The sequence below is a fragment of the Pipistrellus kuhlii genome, unplaced genomic scaffold, assembly GCF_014108245.1.
Source record: "Pipistrellus kuhlii isolate mPipKuh1 unplaced genomic scaffold, mPipKuh1.p scaffold_m20_p_32, whole genome shotgun sequence".
NCBI classification, from domain to species: domain Eukaryota; kingdom Metazoa; phylum Chordata; class Mammalia; order Chiroptera; family Vespertilionidae; genus Pipistrellus; species Pipistrellus kuhlii.
Window position 1 is genome coordinate 1,005,266 of NW_023425532.1, and position 16,733 is coordinate 1,021,998.

Sequence of the window (16,733 nt, forward strand, 5' to 3'; positions counted from 1 at the left end):
AGAGATAGAAACATCCACGGGTAAGAGAGAATTGTCGATCAGCTGCCTCCTGCATGCCCCCTACTGAGAATGGAGCCCACAACCCAGGATGTACCCTGACAGGGAATCAAACTGTGACCTCCTGGTTCATAGGTTGACGTTCAACCACTGAGCCTTGCCAACTGGCCCCACCTCTTTAATTCTGCCCACTGTCCCCCAGAAGCCTTCACTGGAGAGCATGTAGTCCAGTACAGAGAATAGGTGGTGAACTCAGTCCCTCTCTGCCTACCTGACACACAGTTCTCACTCTGCAAGGGTCCTGGCTCACAGCAGCAGCAGCCCCCCCCCCCACACACACACACACACACACAGTGCCCCACTCAAGTAGCCTCCTGGGAATCTTTGGGCTACCACTCTCAGTTTCCCCCCTCTTTCTCTGGCCACTCCTCCGACAGTAAGGGAGAGATGGTCTGGGAAGGCATAAGGGAGGTTCAGCCCATACCTCTAACCCTGAGAGAGAAAACCAGCCCCTTCTCTCAGGAAGGGCAAGACCTGGGACAGGACGAGGCCTCAGCTTCTAGAACTGGCCTGGTTGATAGTTACTCAGCAAGTGAAAAATGTTCAGGCCCAAGTCCGTGGGGAGCAAGGGGTCATCAACCTTGGGGAGATCCTTGATGTCAGCTTCCCAGACTCCTTTTTTTAAAAAAAATATATTTTATTGATTTTTTTTTTTTTACAAAGAGGAAGAGAGGGGGATAGAGAGTTAGAAACATCAATGAGAGAGAATCATCGATCAGCTGCCTCTTGCACACCCCCCACCAGGGATGCGCCCGCAACCAAGGTACATGCCCTTGACCGGAATTGAACCCGGGACCTTTCAGTCCACAGGCCAAACCAGTTTCGGCCCAGGACTCCTTCTTGACAAGTCCACTAATCCTCCCCTACCCCCTTGCTCCCAGCCATATGCCACAACTGTAATCCCCTGCTGTATACAGGGTTCCTGCAGGTCCCAGCCTGAGAACCTCACCCCACCTGGTGCATCCCCTGGATGCCTGGCACACAGGCCATATTTGGGTCCCAGACATGTCCCACCAACTCAGCAGCTTCAACCAGTGAAAGTTTTGTTTTGACCTAATGGTAGGGAGGGTTGGGTTTTGTTTTGTTTTTTTCAATTGTCGTTGTTGGCTGGTTTTTTTAAGTCTTTTTTTTTTTTTTTTTTCTATTCACTTTTTTTTTTTTCTTACCTTCACAAAAGCAGGCCATCAGGCCCCCTCTGGGCTTTTCCAGAAAGGTGAGGAAAGAGGCTCTCTCTTTGAGAGGGGAGGGAAAGAGGCACAGGGGTGAAGGGGTGGGTCTCGGGCACAAGGTTTGTACCCTGTGAATAAAAAGCTGTTTCCAATTTCTCTTCCCCAGGCCTGAAACCAGTCTCGCGGATAGTTTGGAGTGAACATTGGATGACACAATCCTGGGCCATGCAGGGCGCTGGGGAGACGGGGCCTGGGAGTCTCAACCATGGTTCTTCAGGAGAAGCCCCTGGATGCTGGTCTTCCCTGTTGAGCATCGATTGGAGGAGGTGCCCACTGAGGCGAGGACATGCAGCCACCAATTCTTGGACAACCTTAACACCGCACAACCTTCAAGCCCCCTAGAAGAACCCGAGAACCTCCCCGTCATTGCATCCTAGTATTGAAAACCTGAGACTGTTGGCCTCAAGGAAACTTGGGGGTTTCAAAGTCTAGCACCAAAAGGCATGGCTCCCACTTGCCAGCTCTGTGACCTGGGACAAGTTTCTTGACTACGCGTCTCCATTTTGTCCACCTGTGTAATGGCCATGATGTCAACATGGACCGCAACAGGCTTTGGTGAGGATTGAATGTGACTGAGCATTTTGTTGTTGTTGTTGTTGTTGTTGTTTTAGTTGTTGTTGTTGTTAACTCTTACTAGAGAGTATTTTTGCATTAATTTTTAGAGAGAGTGGAATGGAGGAGGAGAGACAGAGAGAAACATCAATGTGAGAGAGACACACCAATTGGTTTTCTCCCCCATGCGCCCCGACCAGGGCTGGGGATCCAGCCTGCTACCGAGGTATATGCCCTTGACCAGAATCGAACCCGGGACCCTTCAGTTGGAGGGCCAGCGCTCTATCCACTGAGTCAGACAGGCTAGGGCGTGAATGTGACCATGTGTGAGAAATATCCAGCACTATGTCTGTCACATGGAGATTTTGAGATAAATGTCAGTTAGGGGGGTGTTGGCAGATATTTGGAATCCTAAAGCCTTGGAAGTGGGTTTTTTTTTTTCTAAGTAGGAAGTCACAAAGGCTGAGGCAGGAGCATCAGGCCATGGCATCCCTGACTACAAGCAAGCTGAGCTTTGTGAGGATGGAGCCATTAATACTGGGCTCCTGGCCATGACCTTCCCCACAAGGTGGCCTCCAGGTCAGAGCTCTCAAGCCATGATGAAGTGAGACTCTTCTCCTTGTCCTCACTCAGTGATGCTCAGTGGATTCTGGGAGCCAGTGATGCTCAGATTCTTCCATTCTGGGAATTGTGGGGCGTGGGGAGGACTCCCTGATTTTTTCTCCTTCTAGTAATTTCTCTCACTCTCTGTGGGAAGATGGGTTGCAAAGATGTCCAGAGCTCCCCCTCCCTGGGCAGTAAGAACAGTGATGACCATAACAATGCCACCTAAGGGGGAACTGAGGCCTCTGGAAACCCAGCCCTATTTCATTCCCTTCCCTGGTGTTTCCCGTGCGCACACAAGGGTTTAGTGCCTCTGTGTCTTTTCCCGGAGACCCCCAAAGAGCCTCTCCCTCCCAGAGTAGCGTCTGTGAACACCCAGGGTGCCCTGTGATTTATTCGAGTTCTTTTCCTTTGTTGTTTTTCCTAACTCTACACACTTTTGTCTTTAAAAAAAACCTGTGGTTTCTCATGAGTCCTGTTATCTCATTGATACCTCTCACCTCTGTGGTGAGGGGAAGAAATCATATTTTCAGATGACTTGTAAAGGGCAAAGAGAAAACCCAGAATTTCATAATTGCCTTTTAAGTCTCATAATCAAGAAGAGGAGAAGAGAGAGAGAGAGAGAGAGAGAGAGAGAGAGAGAGAGAGAGAGAGAGAACACTATAGACCTCTGAGAGCCTCCCCCCCCCACCCGGTGATAATAAGTGCACACAGTCATCGAAAAAAAAATTGGATTATTAGAAGAGAGAGGTGGCTTCCACACTGTGGGTTTTCTTCTCGGTATAAAAGCAAAGTTGTTTTTGATATATGACAGTTTCCCACAAGGCGGGCTGATCTTTTTCTGTCAGTCCACTTCACCAAGGTGAGTGTCCCCGCTCTCCCCCACCAGATGCGGGCCCAGCGGAAGAGACAGCAATGAGGTAGGCGCTGGAGGGTCAGGAGTCCTCCATATAGTCCAAACGCATGCGGCTTCTGTGGTCCTGGTCAGGTAAGGTCTTTTTTTACAATAATAATAAAAATAATAGATGCCAGAAGCCTGAGAGGTAAAGTACTTAATCTATGCTTGGGTGGAGGCAAAGATAATGAAATTGATATGTAGATGGGTAGGACTTTTTAAATATGTCAACCGCCAATCTTTATGAATTTCAGATCCTTAAACAACTTGAAATGCTGTCCAGGTATAACTGTAAATTTCAGTTACATCTCTCACCTCTCTTCATCTCTTCTCTCTCAATGTCACCCATCCTTCTGTCTCTATTCACCATGTCTCACTTATTCCATGTTTATCTGACACACTCTTTCTCTGTCTGTTGCCCTGGCACTCAGAATCTCCATCCTTCTGTGTTTGTCTCCTCTGACCATTTTTTCTGTCTGTGCCCTCCATCTGGACCACACTCTGTCTGATTCCTTTCCTCAGTCTTTCTCCCGCCATCTCACCTGCTCTCTCATCTTGCGTTCCCACCCAGCATACAGCATAGAACTGTACGCACAATTGGTACTCAATAACAGAGTGTTGAGAAATGCTGATGTGGACATTTACATTTTATAAGAATGATCATCAATTCTGTGTGCTCCGCTCAAAGGAGGACCATGAGCTGTCGGGTCAGGTTGTGGACTTAACTGAACTTGTTCTCGTGGAAGGCACTTCATGCCATTGTCAACCGTGGCTTAACTGTGTGGTCCTAATCCCAGGACCGTGTGTGTGTGTGTGTGTGTGTGTGTGTGTGTGTGTGTCCAGAGTCCATGTCCGGGAACAGAACAGGCTGTTCAAGGCTGGGATGAGTTCATCTCTGCAGGCTTAGCAAGTGTTCACTAAAGTTTTAGCTGCTAGTATTTTTTTAACTAAATTGGAATCACACTATTTATTGGCTTTGTCCCTGCTTTATTCAATTAATGGGAGCATTTTTGTTGATCACTAAAGATTGCTTTAGCATATGATCTTTCACAGCTGTCAAAACTGACCTCACATTGGCATGAACCATGATTGATTCGACCAAATGCCCAGCGATGGGCATTTGGGTTGTTTCTCATTTCCCCCCATAATCTTCCCTGATTAGTCTCTTGGATTCCTGAAAATAGAGTTCTATGGCAAAGCGTGTGTACATTTTTAAGGTTTCTGACCCTCTCTGCAAACTGTTCTTCCAACGGTTGTGCTGTTTTATGCTCCCTCTACTCGGTCTAACCCTGGGTGGGTATTGTCATTTTTAAATCTTTTCTCAACATAACAGGTAAGAAAAAATATTACCACATTGTTGAAATTTACATTCTTTATTACAACTGTTTATTGCCTATTTGTGTTTTTGGGGGGTCTGGTGTCCTTCATCCTAATAGGGTGTTCATCTTTTTTTCTTATTGATTTACCATAGCTCTTTATTTAAAAGGATCTTAACCTTCCATCAGCCCTACATATATGGCAAATATTTTTTTCTATTTGTTCACAGTGTTTTGTGATACTTGTGATGTTTTTATATAGTCCAATAGATTAGCCTTTTCTTCTGTGGATACTATCGTTGGTTTTGTGCTTAGAAAGGCCTTTCCCGCCCTGACCAGTTTGGCTCAGTGGATAGAGCGTCAGCCTGCAGATTGAAGGGTCTCAAGTTCGGTTCTAGGGCATGTACGTTGGTTGCGGGCACATCCCCAGTACGGAGTGTGCAGGAGGCAGCTGATCAATGTTTCTCTCTCATTGATGTTTCTGACTCTCTACCCCTCTCCCTTCCTCTCTGTAAAAAATCAAGAAAATATATTTTTTTAAAAGAAAAAAAGAAAGTCCTTTCCCACTTGAAAATGAAGTGTGTTCACTCACATGTGTTGGAGTCAGGCTGTCTGTGACAAACCCAGCCTCACCCCAAGCCATCTGTGTGATTTTTAGCCAGGCATTTAAACTCTCTGTACCTCCATTTCCTCATACATACTGTGGTAGTAATAATAGTGCCTACCTCAACAGTAGTTGTGAGAATTAATCCTACCCATCTACATACCAATAAGTTGGCTGCCCAGCTCAGCCCTCCCGTACCCTCCACCGGACAGACCATACCCATGTCCCCTTTCTCAGAATGGATCTCTGCTTCCCTGAGTCAGGCCATTCCACATGTGTTTGGGGATGAGAGTTCTTATAAGCTCTGGTCCCATGTTAAGTTCTTAGCATAGGGCCAGGAATACAATAAACCCAAGATCCATATTAGATATTATTATTACTCTTTTTAATGGGTCTGGAATTTATTTTAGGTTATATGATGGTGCTGATATTTCAAACAGGGCAGGGAGGGGTGAGTGGGAAAATTGACTCATTATTCATTCAATCATTTTATTTTTCCCTTCATTGTCCCAGAAACATTGGTTAAACCATCTGTCCTACACCATCTCCCAGTTTGGGCAGTCCTCACACACTCCATTCCCTGTAGGCATGGGTCTGCGTTCGGGCTTCCTATTCTGTTCTGTTCCTCAGTGTCTGCTCTTATACCAGAACCGTACCACTTTGCTGATTATTGCTTTGCAACACAATCCAATACCCAGCGCTAGTGTAGCCCCATGTTGCCCTTTGTTACTCCTCATCATTTCAGGCACCATTCAGAGGCCAGCAACTGTTCTTATTTGGGGCATTCTCTCTCTCTCTCTCTCTCTCTCTCTCTCTCTCTCTCTCTATCTATCTATCTATCATCTATATGTATGTTATGTTTCTGCTCTCAGTATCTCTATCTCAATTGTTCTCTTTGTCTCTCTATCCCTATCCCACCTCAGGTCTCTCCATCTCTCTCTGTATCTCTTGTTCTCTATGTCGCTCTCTTCCCCTGTGTCGGTCTCTTTGTTTCCATCTCTCTTTGTCTCTGTGAGTCTGTATGTATCCCTGTCTCTCAGTCCCCGGGATAGAGGAGCAGTTGTCAACTTGAAGCTCTACACCCAACAGCTCGCCCAGATACAGAGCGGAAGGGCCCTGGCTCTCACCTACTCTACATCTCTCCCCTTCCCGGTGTATAAGAGGAGCAAATTGAAGCCCAGAAACGGGTGAGAGGGCCTCTCCCCAGTCCTCACAGAAATACATTGGCAGAGTTGAAACCCTAGTTCAGCTCTTAAGACTCTCAGTGGAACCATTACTCTGTCTCTCCACCCCCCACTGTGAGCCTCAGTTTACCTCTCAGCACCCATGAGGGGGCAAGGGGACATGGGTTGCCCCCCATCTGCTGCCATTCTTCATCCTGTCTTCTCACAGGTGGGGCCCTCACTAAAGCAGGAGGATCCATGGTCACATGGTGGGGCTTAACCTCCCAAGAGCTAGCTAGGTGGGTCCCAGGGCCCCATGGGAAAGAAGGCCTCGTGGGCAGAGCGTGGTGTTACTAGGAGGACATTAGGCAGAGGACATCTGGCTATGGACAGAGCTCAGCCATGTCCCCAGAGTTGGCACTGGTTCCCAGCGCCTTTCCAGCGAGCCTGGTGGTGGAATCTCTACTAGCAAAGGCCAGGGCTTTTCATGCTTCCCGCCACAAGGCCCTCACCAAAGGTGCGCCAGCCTCAACCTCCCCTGTCTTCCTCCCCCGTCTCTGGCAGAGTCTGTGAGTCTGGAACATTGTCCCAGAATGGACAGGGAGACCCAGGGCCTGCGGTGTCCATTATCACTGACATTTTGCTAAGCTTTTCATGGAAGATGGAGATTGTTATTGTCCCGATTCACAGAGGAGCCTGAGGAGAATGGTAGCTAGTTAGTAGCAGAGCCTGGCCACGGGCTGGGAAAGGAGAGGGGATAATACTGATTCTCCTGCCTTCACAGGACTTAGGAGGGAGACTGGGGGGTGGGGATAGGTGCATTGCAATCCCAGACCTGGTAGGTGAAAGACCCAATGAAGTAGTGAGCTTTCTGTCCTTCGGGGCTTTTCAGTCTGTTTGGATACTAGGAACATTGGTTTTCACGAACCAAGAAGTTGGGCCCGTGGACCCCATAGAGTCTGTGGGTTTGAGATCCTGAGGTCCTTTTAATCTAAGTAATGATGTTCCGTGACTCTGAGGCTCTGGTTTAATACCATTTAAAGACCCCGAGGGTCCCAGTATCTATGGGATCTGCATGGAACTCCTCAAGCCTCAAAGCTCGGACCTATTCTTGCCTGAGAAGGGCCAGGTCTACAGGGCCCAGGGCTTGTCATGGTGGCCAGATGGATGTCACCACATCCGCCAGCACCCTCATCACCCCACGTGGGCCACACCGGCTGCAGGATGGGCCAGCCGATTCTCGGAACGAAACGTGTGGGTCGGGGTATCTGCCCCCTTGTCTTCCTCCTGGGCGCCGATGAAGCCCAGCACATCCGGCCGCTGTGACGTCAATGGCGGAAAAACCTGGGGAAGTTGGAGGCTCTGACAATAGGGCCCGGATGTGGACCCCGATATGAAAACACAATCTATGTCCCAGAAACATCCTCCATGCGTCTTCTGAGAAATAGTCAGAAAGGGACGCCCCACCAGACAGTGCAGGAAGCTGGCTGCCCAGCCCAGCCCTCGCGTACCCACCACCAGACAGACCATGCCCATGTCCCCTTTCTCAGAATGGATCTCTGCTTCCCTGAGTCAGGCCATTCCACGTGTGTTTGGGGAGATTTTTTATAAGCTCTGGCCAAGTGTCCAGGCAGCCTCAGAAGTGACCTCAGGAAGCTGTGTGGACCACGTCAGGGTAATGGAAAACATCCACTCACTAGCTTGCTCCACTTCTGTAACAAAGTACCACAAACTGGGTGACTTAACTGAAATGTATTGTCTTGGTTCTGGAGGCCTGAAGTCCTAGATCAAGGTGATGGCAGGATTCACTCCTTCTAGAGTAGTGAGGAAGTGTCCAGGCCTCCCTCCTAGCTTCCCGTGATTTCCTGGTAATTTCTGGCCTTCCCTGGCTTGTAGAAGCATCACCCTGATCTCCACCTTCATTCATCCGCTCATTCCTTCATTCACCTTCTTGTCACTAAAGTTCGCTCAGGCTCTTATCCTGAGCCTCCTGTTTCTCACCCAGCAATGTTCTAACCCCCAGGGGAGATGAAGAGTTGAGTATCTGAATTTTCACGCAGCCTCCCTCAGCACCTCCCTCTGACAACCCCCATGGCTGACAGCAAAGAAAGGAAGGAGCCAGCACTCCCCCAGAACCCTCCTCATACTTCCTCAGGCTGTTCTCGGCAGCTGTGTGCCCCACCCTATACTGTTGGGTGAGGCTGGAGACACACACAGCCCCACAGCAGGGGGCCTGTGACATGTGGACACACACACACACACACACACACACACACACACACACACACCCTCTCTGGAGAAAGAGTGGAGCAACCAGTCACCACAGGACTGTGGAATGCTGCACCTGGGTGTCTTCTTCGTAACATGGAGGTTGGACTGGGCAGTCCCTTCTAGCTCTGACTTCTCTCAGATTGGGATTACAGGATTCTGGGAAACCAAAGCTCTGCCTGTTGGAAAGTATAGGGTTCTAGAGCCACTATGTAGGGCTCTCTGGATTGGCCTTGGACAGGGAAGAGTGGGCATTCCAGGCAAGCCAAACGGCATGAGCATAAAGGCTTTGGGGCAGGCTGGGGTAGATTCTGATGGGGACTGAATTGAGGCGCTCCACAGGCCCTTCTTGCTCAAGAGAGCCTGTCTCTCCTCCTGTCTGCCACCTACCATAGCAGTCCTGTACAGGGCAGAGCCCAGAGATGACCAGACTCCTGTACTCAGCTGCCCATTCAGCATTTCCACTAGTATGTCTAATGCCAGACCCTTCATGTTCATCCACATCTGAATCATCACCCCGTTCTTGCTTCCTCCATCTCCCTCATCCCTGGTCACATCAGCTGTCCCTACAGCTGCTCTGTCACCTTGACTCTCTCTCTCTCTCAGCCCCAGATCCAAGCTACCAGAAAGTTCTCTGACTCCACCTTCCAAACATGCTCAGAATCCACCCACTTCTCACCATCTCCACTGTCACCATCCTGATCTGTGCTACCATCGTCACCTCCTGGGACTGTTGCAGTAGCTTCCTCGCTAGTCCTCTGTTTCTGCCCTCACCTTCCTAGAGTCTGTCCCTTCACAGCAACCAGTGGGATCTTTTGAGTCCATGTCCCCTGCCACTCCCAGATATGCCCGTCACTGGGGTAAAACTATGCTCCCAGAAGAAAATCAGAGACCACAGTCCCAGTGGGATCAGCAAAGGTTGTGTGACCGATGCCAGTTTCAGGGGGGACCAGAGGGCTGAGGCCTGAATTCAAGGCCTCAAGAGACGGGGGAAGGAGCAGAGACCTACCGTGGCTGAGGCCCCACAAACCCCAATGCCCTCTAGAGAACACATCCCCACCAGGGCTATGCCAGCATGTGCAGGCACGCCACATGCTGAATGGTGTAATTCTGCATATGGGACATGTGTGCAGACACACACACACACACACACACACTCATGTTCCTGGCACCAATGTGTGTGTAGTTGTGCATGCACCATGATCAGAGCTGGGGTCTAGTTGTGGGGTCCTTTGGGGCATGTCCCAGCCAATGACTGCTCTCACCAGAGAGGATGTCGTCATGGTTCAGGTGGTTGAGTATTTGCACGCCACCAGCTCATGTATAACTGTCTTCCCGATGTCTCCACAGCCTGACCTTGGACAAGGACCCGATGCCCAACCCCAGGCCAACCAAGCCCTTGGCCCCGTCCTTGGTGCTCAGCCCATCCCCAGGAGTCTCGTCCAGCTGGAGGGCTGCACCCAAGACCTCAGACCTGCTGGGGGCCAAGGGCCCGGGGGCAACCTTCCAGGGACGGGACCTCCGAGGTGGGGCCCATGCCTCCTCCTCCTTCTTGAACCCCATGCCACCATCACAGCTGCAGGTGAGGCCCGGGGCCCAGGATGGAGCAAGCAGGGTGGAGTACCTGGGCCTACAGGTGCCGACCTTTACTGTGGCACCGGGCGGGGGGCCCGGCTGGGGCACAGGAAGTGGTTTTCTGGGTCCCAGGCAAGTCTGTGACTTATGCAGATGTCACGGGGCCAAGAAAATCCCCACTTAGCAGGTCTCAGAGACCCGAGGCTCTCCCCAAACTCCCAATCCCGCTCAGGAGAGGAAGCTTTATCATGGTCCCACAGGTATGGCCATGTGTCCCCATCCCCACGTGACAGAAGAGAGGATGGGGCCCTAGGACATGAGTGACAGAGTTGAGGCCCGTTCTGCCACTTATTAGTTGGTTGATGTTTAGAAAGTCACCCAATCTCCCTGAGCCTGAGTTTTTACATATGTATAAAGGGGATGGTCCTAGTGCCTACCACGTGGGGTTGTGGTGAGGAGCATATGAATTCGACATTTAGAACAGTGAGGATGCGGATGGCATCTCTCCTGCCTGCCTTCTCCCCGCAGGTGCCCGCAGTGCCCCTAGTCATGGTGACACCTTCTGGAACACGGCTGGGTCCTTCGCCCCACTTGCAGGCACTCCTCCAAGACAGGCCACACTTCATGCACCAGGTATGGACGGTGACTCGGCAGGGAGGAGGGGGAGGTGGGGGAATTGGGAGGAGGGAGGAGGTGAGGGAATTGGGAGGAGGCCAGGTGGAACCATAGTCTCTATGTGCCCCCAGCTCTCAACAGTGGATGCCCATGCCCGGACCCCCGTGCTGCAGGTGCACCCACTGGACAGACCAGCTATGATCAGCCTCCCACCACCCACTGCTGCCACTGGGGTCTTCTCTCTCAAGGCCCGGCCTGGCCTGCCACCTGGTAATACCACACCCCGCAGCCCCCACAGAATCCCAGAGCCCCCAAGTCCTTGACTGTAAGCAGTGGAGGCTGCTGAATTGCGGCCCTCAAGGGTTAGGGGTCGGGTTTTGTCATCTCGGAAACTCCAGCCTCCGGAAAATGTCAGGCTCAGAACCTGAAAGGTGCAGAACATCGAAATCACGGAAGCAGATCTTTGCAGAGCTCATCAAAATGTCAGCCGTTGCGAATGGCAATCTTTGAGATGCTCCCAGAGGTTCAGGAGGGCGGGAAACTCAAAAGGAGAGGCCTTGAGAGCCTCAGAGCCCAGCTCAGAGCCTCCATCTCCAGAGGTGCCCTGTCCCCGCCCACAGGGATCAACATGACCAGCCTGGAGTGGGTGTCCAGGGAGCCGACACTGCTCTGCACCTTCCCAAGCCCTGGTGCACCCAGGAAAGACAGGTCAGTGGGCACGGCTGGAAAGGACCCTTGCCTTGGTGTTCCCTCCCCTGACACCATCTGTCCCCCCAGCACCCTCTCGACCGTGCCCCAGGGCTCCTACTCACTGCTGGCAAATGGCGTCTGCAAGTGGCCCGGATGTGAGAAGGTCTTTGAGGAGCCAGAGGACTTCCTCAAGTGAGTGGCCCAGGCCTAATCCAGTCCAGGGTGGTCCCGTTTGTGGGAGGAGGTCTGGGGTGCAGGTCTCAGCTCAGGCCTCACCCTGGTAGGTAGTAATTTGATAAAAGAGGCAAAAGCTCAGCCCTGGCTTCTGTAGCTCAGTGGTTGGAGCATCGGCCTGCATACCAAAGGGTTGTGGGTTCAATTATTTGCCAAGGGCACATACCTACAATCCCTGGCCCCAGTCTAGGCATGTGCAGGAGGCAACCAATCCATGTGTCTCTTTCACATCCATGTCTCTCTCTCTCTCTCTCTGTCTCTCTCTCTCTCTCTAAAAATGCACACACACCCCCTTCCACTCTCTCTAAAAATCTATGGAAAATATATCCTCAGGTAATGAAAAAAAAAAAAAAAAAAAGGCAAAAGCTGAGACTGAGAATTCAAATCCAGGCTCCATCCATCACTAGCTGTAAGATCTTGGGCAGGTTGCTTAGCTTCCCTGGACCTTGGTTTTCTCATCTATATATGGGGCATACTACTAGGCACATGTACTGTTATTTACCTGTACTATTGTTTTAGAGACAAAGCAACAGGCCAGAGAGGTTCAGTGTGCTGATCGAGATTACCCAGTTCCTAAGTGACAGAAGTGGGATTTGAACCCAGGTAGCCAGGCTCCAGAATCCACACCTCTCCTGCTTTGCTCTCTACTGCTTTACCTGTCATGCCAACACACCAGGATGATTTTATTGATCCCCAAAGTCCCAGCTCCTCAAAATGGCTTTTGCTGCCTCTTCTTAGCTTCATCACAACCAGAGACCTCCAGATACCAAACACACACACACACACACACACACACACACACACACACACACACTTTCTCCAATCTTACCCGACTATCACTGGCAACTCAGTGTATCCTATCCTCGTCACCACCAGGCTTTCCCTCCGCCTGGAATGCCTTTCCTGCTCTCACCTACCTGGCTGCTCCCAGCTTACCTCCTTCTAAGTCATCTCCAACACCCTGGCCAGGCTCCAGTGGCCCGCTCAGGCCTGGCCCAGAGGAGATACCAAGCAGCATGTGTTGAAGGAATGAGGGGTGTGAGAGGGAGACTGAGGTGGAGGGGTTAGAGGCTGAGCTCTCCCCATTGAGAACATTGAGCCACGAGGCCAGGCCTGCCATGGCCACCGCATGGACTCTCCCCCTCCCCAGGCACTGCCAGGCGGACCATCTCCTGGATGAGAAGGGCAGGGCGCAGTGTCTCCTCCAGAGGGAGGTGGTGCAGTCTCTGGAGCAGCAGGTGACGTGGCTGGGGTGATGGTGGGGGGATGGTGGGCACACCTATGTCCACCCTGTGCCAGAGGCTGAGCTCACCCCGGATGGAGACTAACATGAAGGAAGGAAGGGGGAAGGGCACTCTCAGGGCAGAAACAGGGTGGTAAGAGACCAGGCGCAGGCTTCACTGTCACTATCCTCACAGCTGGTGCTGGAGAAGGAGAAGCTGGGTGCTATGCAGGCCCACTTGGCCGGGAAGATGGCCCTGACCAAGCCTCCACCCGTGGTAAGCCTCCCCGGCCTCGTGGCGGCACAGACTGCCGCTGGAAGCGGGCAGGGACGGGCCCTGCAGTGTACAGAGGACCTATCCTTCCATCCGGGCCCTGGGATCCGTGAGCCCCCGCTCCCAACTCCAAACATGCCCGGATCTGAGCCTCTACACCCCTCCACTTACAACCCCTCTGACCCTAAGCTCTTGAAATAGCATAACCTTGTTTTCAAAGCCACATCAAGTAGCTAGACACTTCATGGACACAGGCTGTGTGTCACTGGCAGGACTGGCTGTATGACTCACAGGGCCCAGAGCAAAATTAAAACGCAGGCCTCGGATTTCAAGGTGGCAGCCACAGAGCACGAAACAAAGGGAGGGCCCTGTACGGCTGTGCAGGTCACATGCCCGCGAGGTGGGCCCTGGGTCACAGGCACTGCTTCTGATCCCTTTGCTGGCGTGACCTCACTCAGTCCTCGTGATGCCACTGTGATGTAGGCACTGCTATCATCCCTAACCCCCAGGTGAGGGAAACTGAGGCCAGGCAGACATAAGTGACCTGGGTAATGGAGCCCATTTCAACCGCAGCTCACCACAGTCTGATAAGCACAGCTCCTGCTGCTTTGTGGGAAAACATACCAGACTGGAGTTGAGAAGAGAGCACCCTTGCTTTTAAGTGTTTTTTTTTTGTGTGTGTGTCTGTGTGTTTATTGATGAGAGGGAGAGAAAGAGACGTGAGAGAGAAACTATCAGTTGTCTCCTTTACATACCCTACAATGGACAGAACCTGCAACCTGAGCATGTGCCCTGACCAGGAATCGAACCAGTGACCTTTTACGACAATGCTCAACCAACTGAGCCACACTGGCCAGGCCAGGGCGCCCTTAGTTTTAAAAACACCCACTTATTTAAAATTCAAGTGGAAAGTTTCGGCCTCTGGGTCAGCAGCTTCTCCCTCGCCACACCCAGGTGTCATCTGACAAGGGCTCCTGCTGCATTGTAGCCGCTGGCACCCCCGGTGCCACCGTCCCGCCCTGGCCCAGCCCCCAGGAGGGCCCCAATGGCCTGTTTGCCGTGCGGAGGCACCTCTGGGGCAGCCACGGACATAGCACATTCCCAGGTAAGAACAGTCTGTGTTCTGCATGGTGTCCCTGACACCCTGACCCCCAGACTGATGTGCTATGGGGTGGGGTTCCCTACTGCTCTTCCCCATCACCGCCACCTTGGGACAAGCACATCTGCTTGCCAGGCTTCCTCTCCGGGTGTCTGCGGCCTGTAAGTTCCCATCAGGATCTCAGATGTCCAGCCCCATCTCCGCTGGGCAGTGGGGCTTCAGCTATTCCATTTGATCGTCAAAGGGAGCTACCTATGTGATTTCCAGTGGTCTCCCTCACCCCCTCAAGTTCACCAATCCCCTAATAAGGTGACCAGACATCCTGCTTTTGGCGGGACAGTCTCGATTTTTAACAATTTGTCCCGCGTCCCTACTACCCAAAAGGCCTGGGCTGTGGGTTTAACAGGGATCAGGGCTCTCGAGTGTCATCCTGGTTCCACCACTTAACCAATTACGCCCTTTTGGTGTGGAAGTGGCTTCCCTGCTTTTGAACCTCAGAGAGGTTACACCGTTTTGCGGGGGGTGGTACAGTGAATGACAGGTTACAGCCAGTGCTCGGCCAATAGGAACTGGTCATGGGAAGGGTGGAGGGTAGGAGGGAGTGAGGAGGTTTAGGGGGGCCTGACTCCTCTCCCTCCTCGGACAGAGTTCTTCCACAACATGGACTACTTCAAGTTCCATAACATGCGGCCCCCGTTCACCTATGCCACTCTCATCCGCTGGGTAAGCGGGACAGCGCGGGCCGAGGAGGAAGAGGAAGACGGAGTGGGGACCACTCCCCAGCCTCCCTCTGAACACCCCCAGGGAGGCCTCCTAGAAAAAACTACCCCTCAGATGTGATTCCCCAGACCTGCCCCCACACCCAAACCTAAACCATCACCCATGCCAGGGCAGGCCAAATGCTGGCCTGAACCCCACTCCTTTCCTGATGTCCTTATCTGTCCCCAGCCTGAGTCTAACCCACCCCTTCCCTGACCTCTGGCTCTGCCTGGTCCTTCACATCTTCCAAGCCCTTCACTTGACCTCACGCTGGCCCTTAATCTTCCCAAACCTTGAAACCTCACCCCTAGAAACCTCACCCCACTCCAACCCCATCCCAGACCTTGAACCTAACGCCAGCCCTAACCCTGAGCTGGACTCTACTCTCAACTCAGCTGGTGATCCCCATCCTGGCCCATCCTCACCCCAAGTCTAACCCTGTCTGATCCATCACCTCCACACCATTGCCCTCCCTCCCTTCTCCTGCCCCAGATCACATGCCCTTACCCCCACCCCCTGAATTCCAGGCCATCCTGGAGGCTCCCGAGAAGCAGCGGACACTCAGTGAGATCTACCACTGGTTCATTCGCATGTTCGCCTTCTTCAGAAACCACCCCACCACCTGGAAGGTGAGTGCCTCTGGAGGCGGCAGGGCCAGGACGGTCTCAGATGCCACCAGTGCCGGGCCCAGCCTGGGGCGGGGCTTGCACACGTGACGGGAAGGGGCAGGAGGCTGGTTTGTGGTAGACTGCCGGTGTCAGAGGATGACTGCCCGCCCGCTGCCTCCACCCGGCCTGACTGGCTGCCCCTCCTTCCACAGAACGCCATCCGCCACAACCTGAGCCTGCACAAGTGCTTCGTGCGGGTGGAGAGCGAGAAGGGGGCCGTGTGGACCGTGGACGAGTTTGAGTTCCGCAAGAAGAGGAGCCAGAAGCCCAGCAGGCGCTTCAACCCCCTAGCCGACCCCTGACTGCACAGCCAAGGAAGGGAAGGACAGGGGCCGAGATGGGGGGCATAGTGGCAGGGGGTGGGGGTGACAGGCCTGGACATCCCCACGGCGACCAGGAAGTGTGTGCACTGTCTTGCCTGCCAGGGACCCTACTACCAAGCTGACTACCCCCTGGGTCATATGCTCTGCACCAAGGCTGCTCAGAGGGACCTCAGCCCCGCACCCCCATCAGAGCCCCCCACGACAGGCTCTGCAGGAAAACTGAGCCTTCCCAATTGACCACACACACAACCTGCCTCGGGCACTCACAGGCAACCTAGGGCTGAAAAACAAGTCACAATCCTGTCCCAAGGACTTCATACAAAGAGCCTGTCTCAATACACTCACACAACCTCACATCTGCAGTCACACAGACAATCGCACCCAAGTACGCCTGTCAACCCACATACCCCAGAGCACACCCCCACAGCCAGCCTCTAGGCCCCTAGGCCAGTGGTCGGCAAACTCATCAGTCCACAGAGCCAAATATCAACAGGACAACGGCTGACATTTCTTTGGAGAGCCACATTTTTTAAACTTAAACTTCTAACGCCACTTCTTCAACATAGACTCGCCCAGGCCGTGGTATT

At 52.4% G+C, this 16,733-nt stretch overlaps 1 protein-coding gene across 3 annotated transcripts; it reads left to right on the plus strand.

The window, feature by feature from the left end:
* Window positions 1-1,082: 1,082 nt before the first annotated feature.
* On the plus strand, window positions 1,083-16,591 carry FOXP3 (forkhead box P3). 3 transcript variants are annotated; one of them, XM_045570370.1, is made up of 15 exons: window positions 1,086-1,270; window positions 1,393-1,841; window positions 2,609-2,610; window positions 3,331-3,429; window positions 10,038-10,269; window positions 10,791-10,895; window positions 11,009-11,147; window positions 11,498-11,585; window positions 11,655-11,759; window positions 12,952-13,039; window positions 13,220-13,300; window positions 14,252-14,402; window positions 15,043-15,119; window positions 15,683-15,784; window positions 15,976-16,591. In XM_045570370.1, exons 5-15 carry the CDS (start codon window positions 10,060-10,062, stop codon window positions 16,123-16,125), a joined length of 1,296 nt encoding a protein of 431 aa, XP_045426326.1. In that variant the 5' UTR covers window positions 1,086-1,270; window positions 1,393-1,841; window positions 2,609-2,610; window positions 3,331-3,429; window positions 10,038-10,059; the 3' UTR covers window positions 16,126-16,591. The 3 variants fall into 3 exon arrangements, with proteins under 3 accessions (XP_045426325.1, XP_045426326.1, XP_036316584.1); XM_045570369.1 differs by having other exon boundaries at window positions 1,083-1,270; window positions 11,498-11,759; XM_036460691.2 differs by lacking the exons at window positions 1,086-1,270; window positions 1,393-1,841; window positions 2,609-2,610; window positions 3,331-3,429 and having other exon boundaries at window positions 8,716-10,269.
* Window positions 16,592-16,733: the final 142 nt, after the last annotated feature.

What these genes read in the sequence shown, in the direction of transcription:
- FOXP3 (XM_045570369.1), top strand. Translation starts at nt 10,060, where the DNA reads ATGCCCAACCCCAGGCCAACCAAGCCCTTGGCCCCGTCCTTGGTGCTC. An exon ending in GGCCACACTTCATGCACCAG is followed by an intron (nt 10,896 to 11,008) that starts GTATGGACGGTG and finishes ATGTGCCCCCAG; the next exon opens with CTCTCAACAGTGGATGCCCA. An exon ending in CCGGCCTGGCCTGCCACCTG is followed by an intron (nt 11,148 to 11,497) that starts GTAATACCACAC and finishes CCCCGCCCACAG; the next exon opens with GGATCAACATGACCAGCCTG.